We start from the raw sequence: 21,383 nt of genomic DNA, 5'->3' as shown, positions 1-21,383 counted from the left end.
TGAGGTCTCGCCAAGTTGCCCAGGCGGGCCTCGACCCCGCGGGCTCAGGCAATCCACTCACCTCAGCCTCTCAAAGCGCAAGATTATGGGTTGAGCCACCGAGCCCAGCTAGACTTTACAATTTAAAAAGTACTTTCACTTAAATATCACCTTTCATTAAAAATATGTCATTTAAATAAAATTCTGTAGAACCTGCAATCCACTTGATGGTTTATTTCCCTGCAATATTCACTTTCTTACAGCTTTTTACTAATTAATTTGGCACATATAAATTTCAAATCCTTGTGCTGGATTTGAGGGAAAAAAAATTCCTTAAAGCAGAAGGACAAGTTTTTAGTTTTCCTTAAGGTTTAGAATTTCTTCCTCATTAAGAATATAACAATTTCCTTTCATTGAACATTTCCTAAGCAGACTGATAGGATTCTAATTCTGGATCACAGAAAAAAAATAAGAGTTTACAATCTGTTTGTCAAATTATATCCAATGTGACCATGAACAGAACACCCTAGATTTTGAGTTAATTCACATTTTCGATGCAAGTATTTTCTAAAAAGTATAAATATAAAAACACCACTTAAAAAAAAATTCTCAAAGTAGGGACCAATACTACTCAGCAAGCATAAGATCTATAGATATACAGGAAGTATATATATTCTATAAGATCAGAACTTAGAAATTTTTTGACTAACTCAGCTACTCCTGAATTTGAGGCTGTCACAGTAAGCGTCGCTCTGGGTGATTCTGGACTTAGACAACAGCATGAATGTCAACTCCACCACAGCTGAGCCAGCCCCAGGGCTGCAGGGAAATGCCTGGCAGAGTGCAGAGGAGCCTCCCAGACCTGGCTGGCAATGGTTCCAAAGAGCTCTGTTTCCAAGGTCTGGAGTAGCCTTGGGGTTGCTTGGAATGGATACAGAAATAGATGCACTCTATACCTATAATCCCCAATTTTCAAATTTCTCCCTTAAAAATTATTTAGATACTATTAAGAATAGTATAACATTGACTGCCTTTATATTTTAACTTCCTTCCCTTTTGAACCATCAGAAGAAGGAAAAAGGTGGACAGATGGTGTGAAGCAGAGTAGTTAAACGTTTCTTGAGATTAAGAAAGTGAACTGTGAAAATGAGAGTGAGGACTGTATATACAGGAAGCAGAGACAGAGTACAGAGTTAAAAATTTTTTAAAGTTAAAAAATGTCTTAAAGGAAAGACTACAAGAATTGTGGTAGATTTTTTGAAATGTCATTCCCAAGACGTTTTGGTAGTAAGTATGAGTATACACAGGGGTTCTGTGACCTTGAATGAGTTACTTCTCTGACCCTTTGTTTCTTCTGCAAAAATGGGAATAATAGTGGTACCTATTGAAGAGCTGTTGTGAGGATTAAATGAGATAATCCATGTAATACATTGAGCAGAGTGCCCAACGCATAAAAAAGCACTCAATAATAACTCTTGGCTATTGTCATTACTATTATGCCCTAATTGTTATCAGTGAAGGGAAATTCTCATATGCTGTAGGTTGGAGCATAAACTACTATGACTATCTGAAAGTCAGAATAGTAACAGATAAAAAAACTTGAAATGCAAAAACATTTTGTCCCAGGAATTTCATGTCTAGGAATTCATCCTTAAAAAATAATCTTAGTAAGTGATCTGACATGCATACCAAGAGATGAAACTAGAATGTTTACCTGAGGGTTCCTTTATATATATATATTTTTTTTTGAGTTGGAGTCTCACTCTGTCGCCCAGACTGGAGTGCAGTGGCCGCTCCCGGCCACCGCAGCTTTGACCTGCTGGGCTCTGGCGATCCTTCTGCCTCAGCCTTCCGAGTAGCCGGAATTACAGGCGTGTGCTACCACTCCCGGCTGATTTTTTGATTTACTGTAGAGATGAGGTCTCGCTGCCCAGGCGGGTCTCGAACCCGCAGGCTCAGGCAATCCACTCACCTCAGCCTCCCAAAGGCGCGGGATTACAGGCTGAGCCACCAAGCCCGGCTTCTGAGGGTTCTTTACAACAGAAAAATATTAAAAACAATCTAAGCAATAGTTAAATAACATACATACAATAAAATACTCTGGAGTTATTAAAAGGACATGATACACTTTTATATACTGATATAAACATGTATTTATATCATTACATAAAAAGGAGTATATAGTATATATCATGCAGATTATATATGATACATATTATACATGACATAATATGTTCTATATGTAGTATATACCATATTATGCATTATATTACAATATAATCTCATTTACATAAGAAAGTATAATCCATACAAAAACTTGTATACAAATATTCACAGAATCACTATTCATAATGGCCCCCAAAGTAGAAAGAACTGGTGGATGGATAAATAAAACCGGAATTTCCATAAACAGAATAGTATTCAGCATAAAAAGGAATGAAGTACTGATACAGGATACAACATGGATGACTCTTGAAAACATTATGCTAAGTGAAAGAAACCAGACACAATGGGTCAAATAATGTATGATTCCATTTATGTAAAATGTTCACAACAGAGAAATTGATAGAGACAGAAAGCAGATCAGTGGATACCTGGGGCTGAAGTGGGGTAGGGTGGGGGACAAGGTGAGCGACTGCTAATAGATAAGGGTTTTGGGGGTGGGTGGGTGATGAAAATGCCGCAAAATGGATTGTAGTAATGGTTACGACTCTGTGAATATACTAAATTACCAATAAAACTAAAGTAAAATTATAATCTGTCACATATTACTCACCGTCCATGAGAAGCCAGTGGCCAGTGAGAACCCAGATGAGGACGAGCATGACAGACAGAGAGAATGACAGTAATTCAGCAGCAGTGAAACGCCCACAGCAACCAAAGGAGATCCTGGAAAACACACAGCACTTATTTGACTGATGGGCACACTTTATTCAATAATCAAACTCTTCTTTGGTACTTGTGATCAGGATTCATGATGGCTAGATTAAAATAGCTGGCAATAGCCGGGCTCGGTGGCTCAGCCTGTAACCTCGCACCTTGGGAGGCTGAGGTGAGTGGATTGTCTGAGCCTGCGGGTTCGAGACCCGCATGGGCAACTTGGTGAGACCTCATCTCTACAATAAATCAAAATGAGCCGGGCGTAGTTCCAGCTACTTGGAAGGCTAAGGCGGAAGGAGCACCGGAGCCTAGCAGGTCAAGGCTGCAGTGGCCGGGAGCAGCCACTGCAGTCCAGTCTGGGCGACGGAGTGAGACTCCAACTCAAAAAAAAAAAAGCTGGCAACACCTAGACACATGAAAATCCAAAATACCGAAACCTCTTTGGAATAAGTTAAGGAATACACAAAGGAAATACACGACTGGACCCATCTGATAATGTACTTTTAGACCAAATTATCAACAAGGGTATTTAGAAGTGTAAAGTGACAATATCAACCTCAAGGGAAGCTAATTATGGAAGAAATTCTATAACTGTATGGAAAACAAAATGAAGAAAGCCAACAACTCAATTCATTTAGCAAAGATGAGTAAATATTTTAAAGATGGTAAATCTATTTGGTTATCACTAATTCCTCAGAAAATCAGCTGCCACTAGTGACTGATTTTCTAAGCACATACAGCATCTCTATCAGTACAGCATTTTGTTTCCATGGAGCAATGGCTTTAGGAGTTAGGTTGTGAGCACTGGGATTAAATGCAAGTGGCTGGCATATCTAGGTCACCAAAGACAAAAGACAAAGGAGAATGTCTGAGTTCAACCACTATTCTCATATTCCATTAATGCACCAGTAAAGAAATGAGCACTGCTTCAAAAGAAAATGGCTTGTTTTTCAATAATGTAAGCAGGAAGCATATTACAATGACTCGAACTTTATGAAGATTTATTTACATTTCCTCTCCCATGAAAAGATGCAAAAGGAAGTACTATCTTCGGTCTTTTTTGTTGTTGTTTGAGTCGGAGCCTCACTCCGTCGCCCAGGCCAGAGTGCAGTGGCACGCTCACAGCCATCCCAGCATCAGTCTGCTGGGCTCTGGCAATCCCTCCATCTCAGTCTTCCAAGTAGCCAGAACTACAGGTGTGTGCTACCACGCCTGGCTAATTTTTTAATTTGCTGTAGAGATGAGATCTCGCCAAGTTGCTTGGGCTGGTCTTGAACCCGCTGGCTTGGGCAATCCACTTGCCTTGGCCTCCCAAAGTGCTAAGAGCATAGGCTGAGCCACTGAGCCCCGCCTATCTTCAGTTTTAAAGATAAAACATCTTTCTTCCCAGTCTGCTGACATTTGTGTGCTCCAGCCTATACCAGAAATTGAGACTCTTAATAATGCTATCAAATATGATAGAAAAACATACACAAGTTTATAACTTAGAAGAAAGTCCCCAGTTCTTACTTGTTCTGAGGTGAACAGGGTCTTGTTAAATACTGGCACATCGGGAGGAGAAGAAAAGCAAAAGCTATTGTTGCAAGAACTAGAAAAAAAAAAACGTATGGTTATTTTTGTTATTTTTTTACAATTTTAAGAAAAATGGCATGATTTGTAGAAAAGTAGTTATTCCCCAAAATACTTTTCTTGACAAGGAAATACAGTTAATTAACTAGAGAAGAAAAATATCTTCCTTTAGTACTACACACATAACCTCTTTAAAAAAAAAAGGTGCGCGATTTGAAATAGGGGAAGCATAGGTGTTTTCTCATTCTCTTCTATCTCAATAAGAAAAGATATAAAGCAGGTCAGGGGATGATCTCCTAATAAGTCTTGTAGCATTTTGCGGATGCTTTTTACATTTCCATCATCGCTTAGCTTGAAAACAGATAAGCTAACAGTCAAATCGCCTTGATTAGCTATCAATGTTTCTACTTGCAGAAACACTGGTAGAGGTTGCCAATGACCTCTCTACCAAACTGGAACTTCTGGTAGCCTACTAGAAAGGGAGCCACACCCTAAGCAATACTGTTCTGGTGTCATAAAGCTAGTGAGTTTTCAGATCCCTGGCCTTTCTTTCGCACTGTGATGGCAGGTCTGAACAGATGATATATGTATCAAGTGGTTAAGGAGGAGTCTGTGGGGAAGATGAGACGGAGAGGAGAAAAAGCCAGATTTATAAAGAAAAACTTGCATGGCATGGTGTATAAATCTTAATTTGTGTGGGGTTTTTTGATCTATACTCTTACCATCAGATAATTTTTGAACAATGATTAAAAATGGTGATTTTTTTTTCTTTTTTAGATGTTAAGGACAGAGAAACTCATTTACCTGCTGTACATATTGTAAAAACAACTTGAACTGAGTCAAAGAAGAAGAACATTACTAGAAGAGAGACAGATGCTCCGATTGGAAGGAACAGAGCCTGGGTGGAGTCAATTGTTTGGATGCCTGGAGAGAGAAAAAGGGACATATTAACAACTCATTATGTAACAGACACTGTGCCCATGCACCTTCTATACATTAACTTGTTAAAATGCAGATCATTCTAGGGATTAGTATGTGAGACCTGGATTATCCAGACCTTATGATTCTTTCCTTCCCAATGAGATTACAAGCCTGCTAAAGATACAACTAGTAATTTTTTCTCACAGTTCCTTCATTATAGTAAGTGCTCAAAAAATACTGTAAAATATAGTAAGTGCTCAAAAAATACTCCTCGTGTTAACCAACTGGATGACAGGACAAAAACACCACCTTCCAATCAAGAACACTAAGAGGTAACAGAAATCCAAATGAGTGGATATATGCTTATTTGTGGCCTTGTTTATAGGTTTGGTAAAAGAGGTGATTAAAACCCACCAACTATAAATAATTTCATACCATCTGTGGATTTAATGTACGCATGTTCACTCTTTCCCATTGTTGATAATAGTTGAGAATTTGACTTGTTTTCCCCAAACAAGACATAGCTGAAAACAAATCAGAAAAATTATTTTATGGGAATTTTTTTTTTTTTGAGTCGGAGTCTCACTCTGTTGCCCAGGCTGGAGTACAGTGGCATGCTTACTGCCACTGAAGCCTCAACCTGCTGGGCTCAGGTGATCCTTCCGCCTCAGCCTTCCAAGTAGTTGGAACCATGGGCATGCGCCACCACACCTGGCTAATTTTTTCTATTTATTGTAGAGATGAGGTTTCACCATGTTGCTCAGGCTGTTCTTGAACCCCTGAGTTCAAGTAATCCTCTCACCTCCGCCTCCCAAAGTGCTGGAATTACAGGTATGGGCCACTGTGCCTGGCTTATGGGAACATCTTAAGGTACCAGAATAAGAAATAAATGGGGGAAAACAATCACATGGAATAGAGTAGGATTCACCACAGTAGTTCTCAATTCTTGGCTATTCATTGAAATTACCTGGAGAGCTTAAAAACAAAATAAAACAAAAACAAAACAAAAAAACCCATGATGCCCAGGTCCAACCCCAGACAATTAACATGAAATATCTAGAGGTTAGGTCCAGTTAAAAACTTCCCACGTAATTTTATTTGTAGCCGGGCGCGGTAGATTGTGCTTGTAATCCCAGCATTTTGGGAGGCCAAGGCAAGAGGATTGTCTGAGCTCAAGGGTTCAAGACCAGCCTGGGCAACTTGGCAAGACCTTGTCTCTTCAATAAATAAATAAATACTTAGCCAGGCATAGTGGTACATGCCTGTATTTCCAGCTATTTGGAAGGCCGAGGCAGAAGGATCACCTGAGCCCAGCAGGTCGAAGCTGCAGTGGCCATGAGTGTACCACTTCCCTCCAGCCTGGGTGACAGAGTGAGACACCGACTAAAAAAAAAAAAAAAAAACCAAAAAAACCAAAAATTTTATTTTGCACTCACAGTTGAGAATCACTAACAAACAGAGTGGCAGAGAAGGAAAATATGACAAAATCTGACAAACAATAAATGAAAAGAAAAAATTACCAGTTATAGTCTTGTATGCTACCCACTTCCAAATTAACTCTGCTGAGATGTCATAAAGTGCAAAAAAGGAACCAACTAAATCTTTATATGATCTATTATCATAAAATATTAGAAGTAAAAATCTGTCTTCTCTTAGATTAAGGCAACAAATAAAACATGCAACCAGTAGGAACATAACTAGACACAAAGGGCTGCAATAAACAACCAACATTTAAAAACTGTTCTCAGGAGCCGGGCTCGGTGGCTCAGCCTGTAATCCCACGCCTTTGGGAGGCTGAGGTGAGTGGATTGCCTGAGCCTGCGGGTTCGAGACCCGCCTGGGCAGCGAGACCTCATCTCTACAATAAATCAAAAATCAGCCGGGCGTGGTAGCGCGTGCCTGTAATTCCGGCTACTCGGAAGGCTGAGGCGGAAGGATCGCCGGAGCCCAGCAGGTCGAGGCTGCGGTGGCCGGGAGCGGCCACTGCACTCCAGTCTGGGCGACAGAGTGAGACTCCAACTCAAAACAAAAAACAAAAAAAACTTTTCTCAGGTATTTAAATTTGCTTGTCCCCAAAAGATATTACAGGGTTTTGGTGAAGTATTCCAATAAAATGAAACTGCTTCTTAGTGGCCAGGCAAACGAGTCAAATAATTCATTTAGGAGTAGGGCAACTCAGTTTAGGAAAAGTGATCTGTGTGTCATGAAAAGCAAATATGAACCAGTCTGTCCTGAGCTGCAGTCAAACCCATTCATCTTGGCCCACAGATCACTTTGGGGGAGGGTATAGCTATCAGACAAAACTCTGTGAAATTTCTAGCTCTCTAGTGCATGCTCTCACGCTCGTGCTCTCGCTCTCTCTATATATACACACATTTTTTTGAGTTGGAGTCTCATACCATCGCCCAGGCTGGAGTGCAGTGGCACACTCACAGCCACCCCAGTGTCGACTTGCTGGGCTCCGGCGATCCTTCCGCCTCGGCCTTCCAAGTAGCCGGAACTACAGGCACATGCTACCAGGCCTGGTTAATTTTTTGACTTATTGTAGAGATAAGGTCTCACCATGTTGCTCTGGTTGGTCTCGAACCCGTGGGCTCAGGCAATCCTCTCGCCTCGGCCTTGCAAAGTGCTGGGATTACAGGCTTGAGCCACCGCGACTGGCTCTAACTATATTTCACCTGAATAGGTTTTCCTTCCTTCCTTCCTTCCTTCTTCCCTCCCTCCCGAGTTGGAGTCTCACTCTGTAACCCAAGCTGAAGTGCAGTGGCACAATCACAGCCACCACAGCCTTGACCTGCTGGGCTCAGATGATCCTTCTGCCTCAGCCTTCCCAGGAGCTGGAACTACAGGCGTGTGCTACCATGCCCACTTAATATTTGATTTATTGTAGAGATGAGGTCTCGTCAAGTTGCCCGGGTTGGTCTTGAACCCGTGGGCTCAGGCAATCCACTAGCCTCAGCATCCCAAAGTGCTGGGATTACAGGTTGAGCCACCGAGCCCGGCCTGAATAGTTTTAAAATTAAGATCTCTACAATATTTCACAGGAGAACTAGAGAAAACTACAGATTTCAGGTGCCTTTCACAACAGAAAATAATGACTTCTTAAATATATGAGCATTTGTCATAGGAAAAGAAATTGATCCTTATTAGAAAAAAAAAGTCACTGATTTAGAAACTAATCAGTTACTGAGTAAACATTTGTAACTTTATTTCAGCAAGTACTAAATTGGCCAAAAAAGTTTTGTTTTTGATACCATTATAATTTTATTCTCTAGGAAAAAAAGCCATAAATCTTAAAACACACACACTCCCCTTTCTGTAAAACAAATATTCATCATATAGTCCACAGACAGATTATACTGGTTCAAAACATGAAGAGCAAAACTAAATGACTGGTTATAATAAAGACTGTATTTGACATGTATTTGTTTATAATAAATCTAAATTTTAGAAATTCAGCCTACAATTAAAGTGCAAAACTGAATGCAAACAACCTTTGTAGAACAACAGATAGAATGCACAGACTTTTTTTTTTTTAAATCAGATTTTAAACCAGGAAGTAACATCACAGGGCAAGTAAATCTCCTTTAGCTGCTTACAAAATGCTACCCTAAAACAATGTACATGACCTCAAGGTTTGGAGAAAGGTCCTGAAGGAGAAGGAGCTAATTAACTAGATGTTTTAGCCAAACTCCAGTAACTTGAAAACAAAACAGAACAAAGCAAAATGGAGGAGCTATAATTGGGAAGACTTACGCAAGTGTAGTTGCATTATCTTTAAAGCCAAAATCAACATAAGAAACAAGCATGGTAATAGAATTAAAAATTATGTACAGCAACATTTTTAGTCTTCAAGGAACATAGCTACAGTCATATATATTTATATGTCTGGTATGGAATAGACATTGAGCAATATATTGATAACTGTTAAGAAAGTTACCGATTTTGCACCTCTATGCAAGCAACATGCTTTTGACTTAATATTTGCTGAACACTTATTATACAGTAAGCAACAGGAGAGAAGAAAAAAAAAAGTCATTTCCAGATCTTATGGAGTTTACAGTCTAAGGAGGGAGATTAAGATGTGTATCTCTACTAAAGAAGAGAGTTCCAACTGTACATTTCCATCAATCTTCATTGTTCAGATAAATTACATGTGAAGCTGTTAAGGACTTCAAAATGTCAGATAATAGGGCACGCGTGTATGGCTTAAAAAATAAAACAAAACACTTAATGCTAATTAAATGAAGGACTGATGTGCCAATGGGAAAATCTCTTTATAGGCTTTTTAGGGGCAGATACAGAAGTTAAAATAAGGTTAGGGGAAATCAGAACCTGGAATAACTAACTCCACACCCCTATCCATCCCATTCAAACCTCATTTATTGTGAAACAAATAAGTACAAAAATGTAGAGATCAATAAATTATCACATACCTAATATCACTTAGACCAAGAAACAGATCAACCCCAGTTTTCCTTGTGTACCTCTCAATCACTTCTCTCTTTTTCCCCTACAGTTTTCCATCCAAGCACACATCCTAAAATACTGTTTATTTTGCCTGCTTTTTAAACTTTATATATACCAAATTGTATAATATGTCTATATTTATGTCTGGCTTCTTTCACTCAACATTATTTATGAGAATCATTCATTCTGTTATATGTATCTGTAGAAGTTCACTCATTTACATTGCATGAATATACTAACCCTTTGCACTTGGAGACATCTTGCAGATCACCTAACAGCAACTCCACCACACTTTTTTATGAAATAGTAAAAAACAAATCACTTCATATTAAATAGTACAGCACTGGAACCAATTCTTTTATTGTAGTGATATTTGGCTTATAATAGAATTTTGAGGAACTTATTAATGACAAAAAATCAGAATTTTATTATATTTTTTTCTAACGTGGTAACATGTGAAACAGTCACCAACATGCATTGCAGGTTCATTGATACATGTTGTGCTACAGTAATCTGTTTGATGTCTTCTACCTGGTGCTTTTCTATTCGAGCAGACAATGCGGTCTTGTTTTCTTCCTTTCACATTAATAATATGCAATTTATTGTTCAGTCTGTTGTTTAAAGGCAATGTGGAAGGACGCATTTGTGATTCCTGAAAACCACTTCTCAACTGATGGATCAATGCTTCAAATTTCAAATGGGACATACGTTTTTCTTTCTTTTTGATGCATGGTACAGTATACAGGAGTTAATAATACATATTTCTAGTTCCCACAAGAATAGTTTCCTCCATTTTATTTATTTATTTATTTTTATTTTTTATTTTATTTTATTTTTGGAGTTGTGGTCTCACTCAGTCAAGCCCAGACTGGAGTGCAGTGGCAGCTCCCGGCCATTGCAGCCTTGACCTGCTGGGCTCTGGCGATCCTTCTGCCTCAGCCTTTCAAGTAGCTGGAAAGGTAGGCATGCACTACCACGCCTGGCTGATTTTTGATTTATTGTAGAGATGAGGTCTCACCAAGTTGTCCAGGCAGGTCTCGAACCCGTGGGCTCAGGCAATTCACTCATCTTGGCCTCCCAAAGCGCAGGATTACAGGCTGAGCCACTGAGCCTGGCTTCCTCTACCATTTTAAAGATTTTCACAAAAATTAATATATAGAAGCATACTGATCCACATGAGCCACAGCAATATTTGCAATATAATTTAGAATCATTTCAGGCTTTTTGACAGGTATAATATTTCCACTATGTAAAGTCCTTGTGGTAGATTTCATTCCTGCATGATTCCAAGTGCTGACAATTGTAATGATTCTTTGTTCCTCCATGTAATAAGTGTAAGATTTTTCCTTTATGCTACTGATTTTTTCGTGGAAAGCTTTGGCTTTTTGAGTTGTGCTGGTATTCCCTTTTGATAGACTCTGACTGTACCAGTAAGATGATACTTCATCTTTAATAGCTCTTCTGCTAGGACAATACTAGTGTAATATCTGTTAGTAAACATGTGGATCCTGCTGCACTGGGAACTTTCCCCCACTTTTAATATAAATGTTATAGAATTCTGGTGCTTACTGAAAGATCAGGTCAAATGACGTTTTCAGATGTTATGCTTCCAAAGTAGGGAGGTAGTGAAAAAAGATATCCTGCTTTCGAATCAGCTAGCGTATAAATGCATATACCTCAGCGAGTAAACTTATTTGGACTGTATGCTATAAATGATATTTGCCGTTTAAATTGAACAATGGATTTGTTAACACAAGTTGCCTGATCTGATATGAAGTATTGCAATTATTTTGAATCATTGTATTACAAATAACTATTGGCCTTTGAATATGAGTTCTGATCATCCTATCACTCGGCACAGGTGTTTTTAAATGAAGCATCCAGAAGATATGCATAAACCTTTCTCTACTGAAAGTTTCTGAAGAGTATTTTACTACTGAAAGCAGTTGACTAGTACTCTTGCAAATTTGGTACTTGAATTATTCCCATATTTAGGATAACTGCGATAAAAGCTAAAAATTCCTGTTGGTCAATGTCATGCCACCTGTGCCAAATTGATTTGTGAGATAGCTGCTTTTTTCCTTATTTTTTCACCCACATAATAATTTATTTATTTTATTACAGTATCCACTAATTCATTTGTAAAATACAGAGTAAAACAGTCAATCAGTTCTCTTATATCACTTGGTGTTTGTGGTCCTGTTGTTTGAGGATGTACAACAAACTTTTTCTAAATTATCTGCATAAAAGTCTAAGTTTAACTCATCTTCACTGCTGCTTATAACTCTCACTTGTCTTTTCGTTTTGTCATTGTTCTGTAAACTAAATGGATAAAAAACTTCTAATTATAAATTATGAAATCATGACATGAAATTTTCAAAATATTACTTTTCTAGCTTTACTTTTCTGACTTAGTACAGATAGATACAATCGATCTATGCCACTCAATACTTCAATATGATCTGCCTTCAACTTTGAAAGTCTCTTTTTTTTTAAGGCTACAGTAATTTGCTTATCTATCTTTCCAAATTATGCATACAAAGGGTATACCCAGAGATGCCTTTCTTATTATACAAATCCTCTTTATGGTTACCTTTTGCCACAAAGAAGTGTCTGCACCACTGTGAAAACACTTTACAAGTGATGCCAGTTGATTATTTTTTATGCATATATCAATACATATTCAAACTATCTTTGCTTTTTTGTGCAATTTGAATGGAAAACTTCAAGGAAACATACTTTTTTGAAAAAACTGTGCTTGCATAAGTTTGTCCTGTATAATCACCAGCAACCTCTTTATGTACCCTGAGAGGGGATATCTGAGTGGTTTGCCAGATTTACGATGTCCCCTCAAAGGACAAATTTGAGTGCACAGGGTTAAATTTATCCATTCTATGGATGACATTTGGGTTGTTTCCAATTTTTTGGCTGCTACAAATAATGCTGCTTTGAGAGTTCTTGTACATGACTTTTGATGCACATGTGCCTGTATTTGCTGGGTATATAACTAGGAGTGATACTGCTGGTACAAAGGTGTTTATGTAGTTAACTTTAGTGGATCATATGAAGCTTTTCCAAAGTGATTGTACCAACTTACATTCTATCCAGTAGTGCAAGAAGGTTCTTTGTTGTTGTTCTACATCCTCACCAACACTTGGTGTCGTTAGGATTTTTAACTGTGGCTATTCTGGTTGGTGTGTAGTGTTCTTTCATCCTGGCTTTAAGTTTCATTATCCTGCTTTCTAATGAGCTGAAAGCCATACTTTCTGGTAGGCTTATTCTACTTCCTGACTTCCATGTGGTTGGAGTTGCTCAGACAGGGGGAGTATTACTATAATCTGAAGCAATAATTATCATCCAGTCTTTTGGTCAAATACCCTAGGCCACCTTGCAGGGGGAAACATTCAATTACAAAGTGATTTCTCTCCTTTTAGGTTTTGATTTTTTGGTATGAGTAACAGGGCCAATTTAATCCTCTGTTATCATTTATAGTGTTTCCTTCTTCTAGCATCTCTTATAATCAAGGACAATTTAATCATTTCTGACATATTCAAAGTATGTCATCATAGAGTGACCCTTCACTCCCAATCTTCCACCAATAATGCTAGCCTTAACCTAACCTTTTCCTACTCTCAAGTCTCTTCAAAATTCCTTGATCCTTATTACTTGAAGAGTGGGCAACTGCAATCTTTTTTTTTTTTTTTTGAATTGGAGTCTCACTGTCCAGACTGGAGTGCAGTGGCACACTCCCAGCCGCAGCAGTCTTGACCTACTGGGCTCAGGCGATCCTTCCAAGTAGCTGGGAACTACTGGCGTGTGCTACCACGCCTGGCTAGTTTTTGATTTATTGTAGAGATGAGGTCTCACCAAGTTGCCCGGGTAGGTCTCAAACCCGCGGGCTCAGGCAATCCACTTGCCTCGGCCTCCCAAAGTGCTGGGATTACAGGCTGAGCCACCGAGCCCAGCCTGCAATCTTTTAGAAACTTCTAACTAGTCACTTTCTCCTTTAATCAGTCCAGAACACTCTAGCCAAAATCTCAACACTAATTTCGTACCTTCTTTTTCTCAGAACCTTCTCCCAAATTGTTCTACAGTGTTAATTATTCAGGACTTAAATCCCATTAGCATGTAGACAACATCTTGTGTTTTTCTGTTGATCTTCCTGGTCATTAATTCTTTCTTATTTTTTTTTTTTGAGTATAAGTCTGTTACCCAGGCTGGAGTACAGTGGCATAATTATGGACACCGCAGCCTCAACCTGCTGGGTTCAGGTGATCCTTCCACCTCAGTCTTCCAAGTAGCTGGAATCACATAGGCGTGGACGTCACCATGCCCATCTAATTTTTTAAAAATTTATTGTAAAGACGAGGTCTTGCCAAATTGCCCTGGGCTGGTCTCGAACCCTTGGGCTCAGGCAATCCTCTTGCCTCCACCTCTCAAAGTGCTGGGATTACGGGTATGAGCCACCACACCCGGTCATTATTTCTTTGATTCTTGATAAATCCATCCTGTTTTCCATGTCATCCCTTCAATCTGGAATGATGTTACATTCCATAATCAAGTACTGGCTTTCTTTGCAATGGTTATTTCTTTCATTATGTTTTACCTTATTATGTGGAGGTGGATTTCATTCTGTCCCAATCTGTCCCTTTGGTATATGTGGTTCAGAGTAGGCACTGAAGACATATTTATTGTGAAGGATAACTTAGCACAACACAGGAGGCAGATTTAAGAAAACAACAATTTAAAAGGAGGTATTCTGTTACACTTTAGACTCAGATTTACAACAAGAAATAAAACATTGATGTTATCTGGTAGACTCCAACTGTATGGACTGACATAATCATTTATTTATTTACTTGAGAATGAAACTGTACTTAGAAACATACTATATGAGACTTCTCTTAGGCTTCTGTGATGGATGTACAACAGATTTATTATCTGGCTTAAGTACATCATTTGCATATATGCTATATAAGGGTCTTTTAAAAAGGGTTTTTTTGAGTTGGGAGTCTCACTCTGTCGTCCAGACTGGAGTGCAGTGGGCTCGTTCCAGGCCACTGCAGCCTTGACCTGCTGGGCTCCAGAGATCCTTCCGCCTCAGCCTTCCAAGTAGCCAGAACAGACGCGCGTGCTACCACACCCAGCTAGTTTTTGATTTATTATAGAGACAAGGTTTCGCCAAGTTGCCTGGGTGGGTCTCGAACCCATGGGCTCTGGAGATCCACTCACTTCGGCCTCCCAAAGTGCTGGGATTACAGGCTGAGCCACCAAGCCCGGCCAGTACTTGATTCTTTTAAATTATAAATAGTATTCCATTATGTGGCTATACCATATTTTGTTTATAAATTCATTAGTTTATAAACCATTGGGTTGTTTTTACTTTTTGGCTATTATGAATAATACTGTTGAACATTTTCCATAAATAATAATAATTATTATTTTGACACAAAGTCTTGATCTGTTGCCCAGGCTGCAGTGCACTGGCATGATCACAGCTCACTGCAATCTTGAAGTCCTAGGCTCAGGCAATCCTCCTGCCTCAGTCCCCTGAGTAGCTAGGACTACAAGCATGCACCACTATGTCCAATTAATTTTTTTACTTTTATTTTTGTCCCAAATCACTGGGATTACATAGGTGTGTGCCACTGCACCTGGGCTTTTTTTTTTTTTATCAATATTTTTTATTATGATTTTGTGGGGTACAGTTAAGGGTTAGGTGTACAAGTACGTTTCATTCAGGCACCCTGTTGATAAGAAGTGTTTCCCCATCCCCAGACAGATATTTGCTACTGTTAATCCCATCCCCTTCCCCCCATTTTTTTTTAAAGCAAGTATCTTTATAAGATCTTACATATAAGAAGAGATACTTACAATACTTAGTTTTACAAGTACTTCATGCAGATATAGTTCTCTTTTAAGAGTCACTGAATGGATTTATGATCAACACCTACAGGATTATCAACCTCAACTGGGTGTGGTGACTTATGCCTATAATCCTAGCACGCTGGGAGGGTGAGGCAGGAGAATTGCTTGAGCCCAGAAGTTCAAGACTAGCTTAGGCAACAGAGTGAGACCTCATCTCTACAAAAAAATTTAAAACTTAGCTGGGTTTGGTGGTATATATCTGTATCTCAGCTAATCAGGAGGCTGAAGCAGAAGGACTGCCTGACCCCAAGAGATTGAGGTTGCAGTGAGCTGTGACTGTGCCACTGCACGACCTAAAAAAAAAAATCAACCAATGTAGCTAAGTGAAGTCATAAGCGTGCAATACTAATCTATCCTGTTATCTTTAAGAAAAAAAGATTTTTAGCAGCAAGCTTTTAGGCAAGAGGTAAAAGCAATACACGAGAAGTAAGTAGTTTGGAATGTGAACATAATTTAACAGATTACACCGTACAGATATTATTTTATTTTTAGAGGTAGGGTCTCACTGTCACCCAGGCTGGAGTGCAGTGGGATGATCATAGTTCACTGCAGCCTCAAACTTCTAGGTTCAAGTGATCCTCCAGCCCCAGACTCCTGAGTAGCTGGGATAACAGGTATGTGCCACCATAACAAACTAATTAAAAATTTTTTTTTTGTAGAGACAGGGTCTGGCTATGTTGCCCAGGATGGTCTTGAACCCTTGGGCTCAAGTGACCCTCCTACCTTGTCCTCCCAAAGCACTAGGACTACAGGCCTGAGTTGCCTGTAGTCCTAGTGCTTTGGGAGGACAAGGTAGGAGGATCACTTGAGGATCACTGGCAGGTTATATTACTATGCCAAACATAAATCCATAAACCCAATAAATTATTAACTGGGAGTACAGAATCAAATTAAGACAACTACATGTATACAAGTTAACTGGCATAAAATGTCTTACTATTATTGGTGCTGTTGCCATTGAAAGACCCAGAAGAACTGCTATTGTCTTTCTCTTTATCTTGATTTTCAAAGTCCATATTAAGAGACCTGTGGAAAAAAATTTACAGGTAAGTTTTAGTTTTGTTCAAAAAAAAAAAAAAGAAGTAGTTCAGAAAAGTCAGTAATAAGACACTATTTTGAAATGCTAAGGAATTAGGAAAGAAAAGAAAATTTTTTTCAGTAACTCTGAAAAATAGTTCTTGTTGCTACATCTTTAAAAAACAATCCACATTCCTTCCAGTGTCAGTTCAAGAGTTTTCCTCACTGCAGATGAAAGCATTCCAATGTGCCTGAATCTTCCAGTCATATCTCTGCACATTATCCTTAATTACTTCCTTATGATAAAAACCTAGGAGAAAAGCTGGTCAAAGGGCAAGCACATTTTGAGACATTTATGTATCACACAACTACGTCCAGAAAAGTTGTACCAATTTACTCTCTGATAGCAGTATATGAAAGTATTCGTTTCTCTACATCTTGTCAGCTTTGATTCAACAACAACAAATATTTGAGTTTCTCCTATATCTAGAACTGATCTAGGTACTAAAGGAACAAAAAAAATAAGCAAAAACATTACTGGATTTTACATTCATGGTGGGAGACATAATAAACAACAGTTAAATATATGGTATATTAGTAGTAAGAGCTAATAAGAAAAAGCAGGAAATGGAGGTGTTAACAGTTGGAAATTTTAGACAGGGTGGACAACGAAGGCCTCACTGACAGTAACTTCTGAGTCAAGACCCGAAGGAAGTTACTGTCAATCTGGGGAATTAAAAATGGCATGCCACTTTAATTTAGAATTCTTTAACTAGTGAACAGTTTTGTGTACATAAGCCTGCCCATTTCTTTCTTTTTTGTGAACTATCTGTTCAAGTCCTTAGCTTATTTTCTACTAGTGTGTTCCTATAAAGGAATTTGTGTACGTAAAATCCTTTCTGTGATGATGTTCTATATCTGCACTAACCAATGTGGTAGACATTAGCCACATGACCATTGAGAAATGTGGCTGGTGTGAAAAAGAAACTGAATTTTAAATTTTACTTAATTGTAATGAATTTACATTGAAGTAATCTGAAAACTAAAATTATAAACCTCTTAGATAAAAACACAGGGTAAATCTTTGTAACCCTGGATTTGGAGTGGATTCTAAGATATGATACCAAAAACACAAACAAAACAGACAAATTAAACTTTATCAAAGTTTAAAACTTCTGTGCTTTCAAAGGACACTATCAAAAAAGTAAAAAGACAACCCACAGGATGGGAGAAAATATTTGCAAATCATATAGCTGATAAGGAACTTGTATCTAGAATATATAATGAACTTTTACAATTCAATAATAAAAAGACAACCCAATTTTAAAATGAACAAAGGATCTGCATAGACATTTCTTCAAAGAAGACATGAATGGCTAATGAGTGCATGAAAAGATGTTCAACATCATTAGTCGTCATGGAAATACAAATTAAAACTATGACAGACCACTTCATATCTACTAAAGTAGCTATAAAAAAAAAGTCAGATAACCAAGTGTTGGCAAGGATGTAAAATTGGAACTTTCATACACTACCAATGGGAATGTAAATTGATGCAGCCACTTTGGAAAACAGAATCCAACCATGCTGACACCCTGATCTCAGACTTCCAGCCTCCAGAATTCTGGGAAAATAAATTTATGTTGTTTAAGCCACGCAGTCTATAGTATTTTGTTAAGACAGCCAGAGCTAACAGAGATCAGAGATGCTTTCTAAGTCCTGAATCCTTTTCAATTTACCAAAACTTGTTTTATGTCCCTAAATATGGTCTACATTAGTAAATATTCCACATACACTTAAGAAAAATATGTGTTCTGTTGTTGGATGAGGTGTTGTATAAATGTCAATTAGGTCACATTGATTAAGAACACTGCTGAAATCCACTATTATCCCTGCTGACTTCCTGCCTACTTGTTCTATCAATTACTGAGAGAGGCATACTGAAACCTTCAGCAATATTTGTGGATTAGCTTCATGTATCTTGAAGATTTTATTAGATGAATAAAAATTTAGAATTGTTACATCCTTTTGCTTAATTGATCCTAATCATTATAAAAGAATCTTCATCTGTGGTAATAGTCTTTGTTCTGAAAGCTATTTTCCTTATATTAAAATAGCCATTCCAATTTCCTGTTGAAGAGTATAAAAAACACCTATATTACCCTAGTCTTTTACTTTTAACCTTTCTTGGCTTTGTATTTATAGCATGCTTCTTGTAAGCAGAATGTAATTGGGTCTTGCTTTTTCACTCAATCTGACAACTGCTGTCTTGCTGCCTTTTAACTGGGATGTGTAGACTGATTTCATTTAATGTGATTATTGATATGATTAGGTTTGAGATGATCATTTTGCTATTTGTTTTCTACTTGTCCTAGTTTTCCTGCCCTCTTTTGGATTAACATAGTAATTTTTATTATTCAATTTTATCTCCTTTATTGTCTTATTAGCTATAACTTTTCATTCTTTATTTTATTGGCTGCTGTAGGGTAAATAGTATACATCTTTAACTAACACAGTCTACTTTCCAATTATAATATACCATTCATGTATAATCTAAAAACCTTACAATAGTTTATATTTATTTCCCTTCCTCAACCTGTGTGCTCTTGTTGCCATGCATTTAATTTAAACATGTTATGTCAAGAACCGCACAATACATTATTCTTGTTTGTATCCTTTATTTATTTATTTACCTGAGACAGGGTCTCACTATGTTGCTCAGGGTGGTCTTGAACTTCTGGGCTCAAGTCATCCTCCTGATTCAGCATCTCGAGTAGCTGAGATTACAAGCACACACTACCATGCCCAGTTCCAGTTAATTAGATTTTAAAGTTTTACATAGTAAGAAAAGAATCCTTATCAATGTATTTATCATTTCTGGTAATCTTCATTTCTCTGTGTGGAAAGATTTCCAACTGGTACCATTTTTATTCTGCCTAAAGGACTTCCTTTAACATTTCTTGTAGTGCAAGACAGCCAGTGGTGAATTCTTTCAGGTTGTGAATGTCTCAGAATATCTTTATTTTGCCTTTCTTTTTAAAATACATTTTTTGCTATAGAATTCTCCAGTGAGTTTTTTCCCCCCTCCTATACGTTAAAGCTGTTGTTCCATTGTCTTTTCATTTGCATTTTCTTTTCTTTTTGAGTCAGGGTCTCACTCTGTCACCCAGGCTAGAGTACAGTGGCATGATCACAGCTCACTGCAACCTTGACATTCTGGGTTCAGGCAATCCTTCTGCCTCAGCCTCTTATGTGCCACCATACCTATTCTTTTTTTATTTTTTGTAGAGATGAGGTCTCGCTATGTTGCCCAGGCTGATCTCGAATGTCTAGACTCAAGTGATCCTCCTGCTTTGGCCTCTCAAAGTGCTGGGATTACAAGTGTGAGCCACTGCACTCATTTGTACTTTCAGTGAAAAGTCTGATGTCATCCTTATCTTTTTTCTTCTGTATCTAACATGCTCCCCAACCCCTACTGCTTTTAGGATTTTCTTTTATCACTAGTATTGAGCTACTGATTATGATGTGCAGTGGTATAGTTTTCTTCATGTTTCTTGTGCTCGGGGTTTCTTGAGCTTCCTTCATCTGTGGATTACCATTCTCATCAAATTAGAAAAAATTAGCCATTATTTCTTCAGATATTTTTCTTTCCCTTCCCTTTCTTCTCTTTCAGGAATTCCCATTACTCATACATTAGGCCCCTGGAAGCATCTCTCTGATGTTCAATAATAGCTCAATGACACTGTTTTCATATTTCATTTTGGATAGTTTCTACTGCTGTGCCTTCAAGTTTACTAATCTTTTCTTCTGCAATGTCTATGTGCTGTTAATTCCATCCAGTTTATTTTTAAAATCTCAGACACTGTCATTTTCATTTCTAAGTTTGATTTGTACCTTTTAAATATATCTTTCATGTATCTAACTTTTTGTACATAAGGAATAAAGTATAATATGCTTTGGTATACTTTGCTAATTCTGACATCTGTGTTAGTCCTAGGTCGGTTTTGATTGACTGATTTTTCCCTTCATGAGTCAAGTTTTCCTTCCTCTTTGCTTGGTAATCTTTGCTTGTATGGTAGACACTGTGAATTTTACCTTACCTCAATATTTTTATATTCCTATAATTTGGGCTTTGATTAGGGATGCTGTAAGTTACTCAAAAATGGCTTAATTTATTCATTTGCCCTTACGATCTATTAGGTGGATCTGAAGCAGTGCTCAGTCTAGTGTAACTGTTTCTGAGTGGTACTTTACCCAATGCCATGCTAATCATACGTTTTTCCAATCTGGTTGGTGGGAATAGGTTCTCCCCTTTTTAATTCTTTCATGTTATTCTTTCCTCCTCCTTAGGTAATTTCCTCACATGCATGCAGTGTTCAATTCTGTGATGAATGCTCAGGGGTCCATTTGCAGATCTCTGGGTTTTCTCTCTGCAGCTCTCTTTTTTTGTGCTCTATTAACCCCAGCTACCTCAGCCTCTCTGGACTCGGTTCCTTCTCGTTGCTGAAATCACTCTCCCTGCATCTTGATTGGAAACTGTCTTAAGAGTGTAAGCTGCAGCCGGGCTCGGTGGCTCAGCCTGTAATCCCGCGCCTTTGGGAGGCTGAGGTGAGTGAATT

At 38.2% G+C, this 21,383-nt stretch overlaps 1 protein-coding gene across 1 annotated transcript in view; it reads right to left on the bottom strand.

Moving 5' to 3' along the window:
- The window catches only part of SPPL3 (signal peptide peptidase like 3), a 52,123-nt gene that overhangs the window by 14,832 nt on the left and 15,908 nt on the right, over positions 1–21,383 (bottom strand). Inside the window, exons 3-6 of the mRNA XM_008073552.2 lie at positions 16,685–16,773; positions 5,233–5,352; positions 4,369–4,447; positions 2,756–2,868 (exon numbers count right to left, since the gene is read on the bottom strand). Coding sequence (XP_008071743.2) covers positions 2,756–2,868; positions 4,369–4,447; positions 5,233–5,352; positions 16,685–16,773 — 401 coding nt within the window. The remainder of the gene's footprint in view (positions 1–2,755; positions 2,869–4,368; positions 4,448–5,232; positions 5,353–16,684; positions 16,774–21,383) is intronic.

The sequence above is a fragment of the Carlito syrichta genome, unplaced genomic scaffold, assembly GCF_000164805.1.
Source record: "Carlito syrichta isolate Samal-C Ts95f unplaced genomic scaffold, Tarsius_syrichta-2.0.1 Scaffold315943, whole genome shotgun sequence".
NCBI classification, from domain to species: Eukaryota; Metazoa; Chordata; class Mammalia; order Primates; family Tarsiidae; genus Carlito; species Carlito syrichta.
This window is presented reverse-complemented; position numbering and strand designations above follow the sequence as displayed.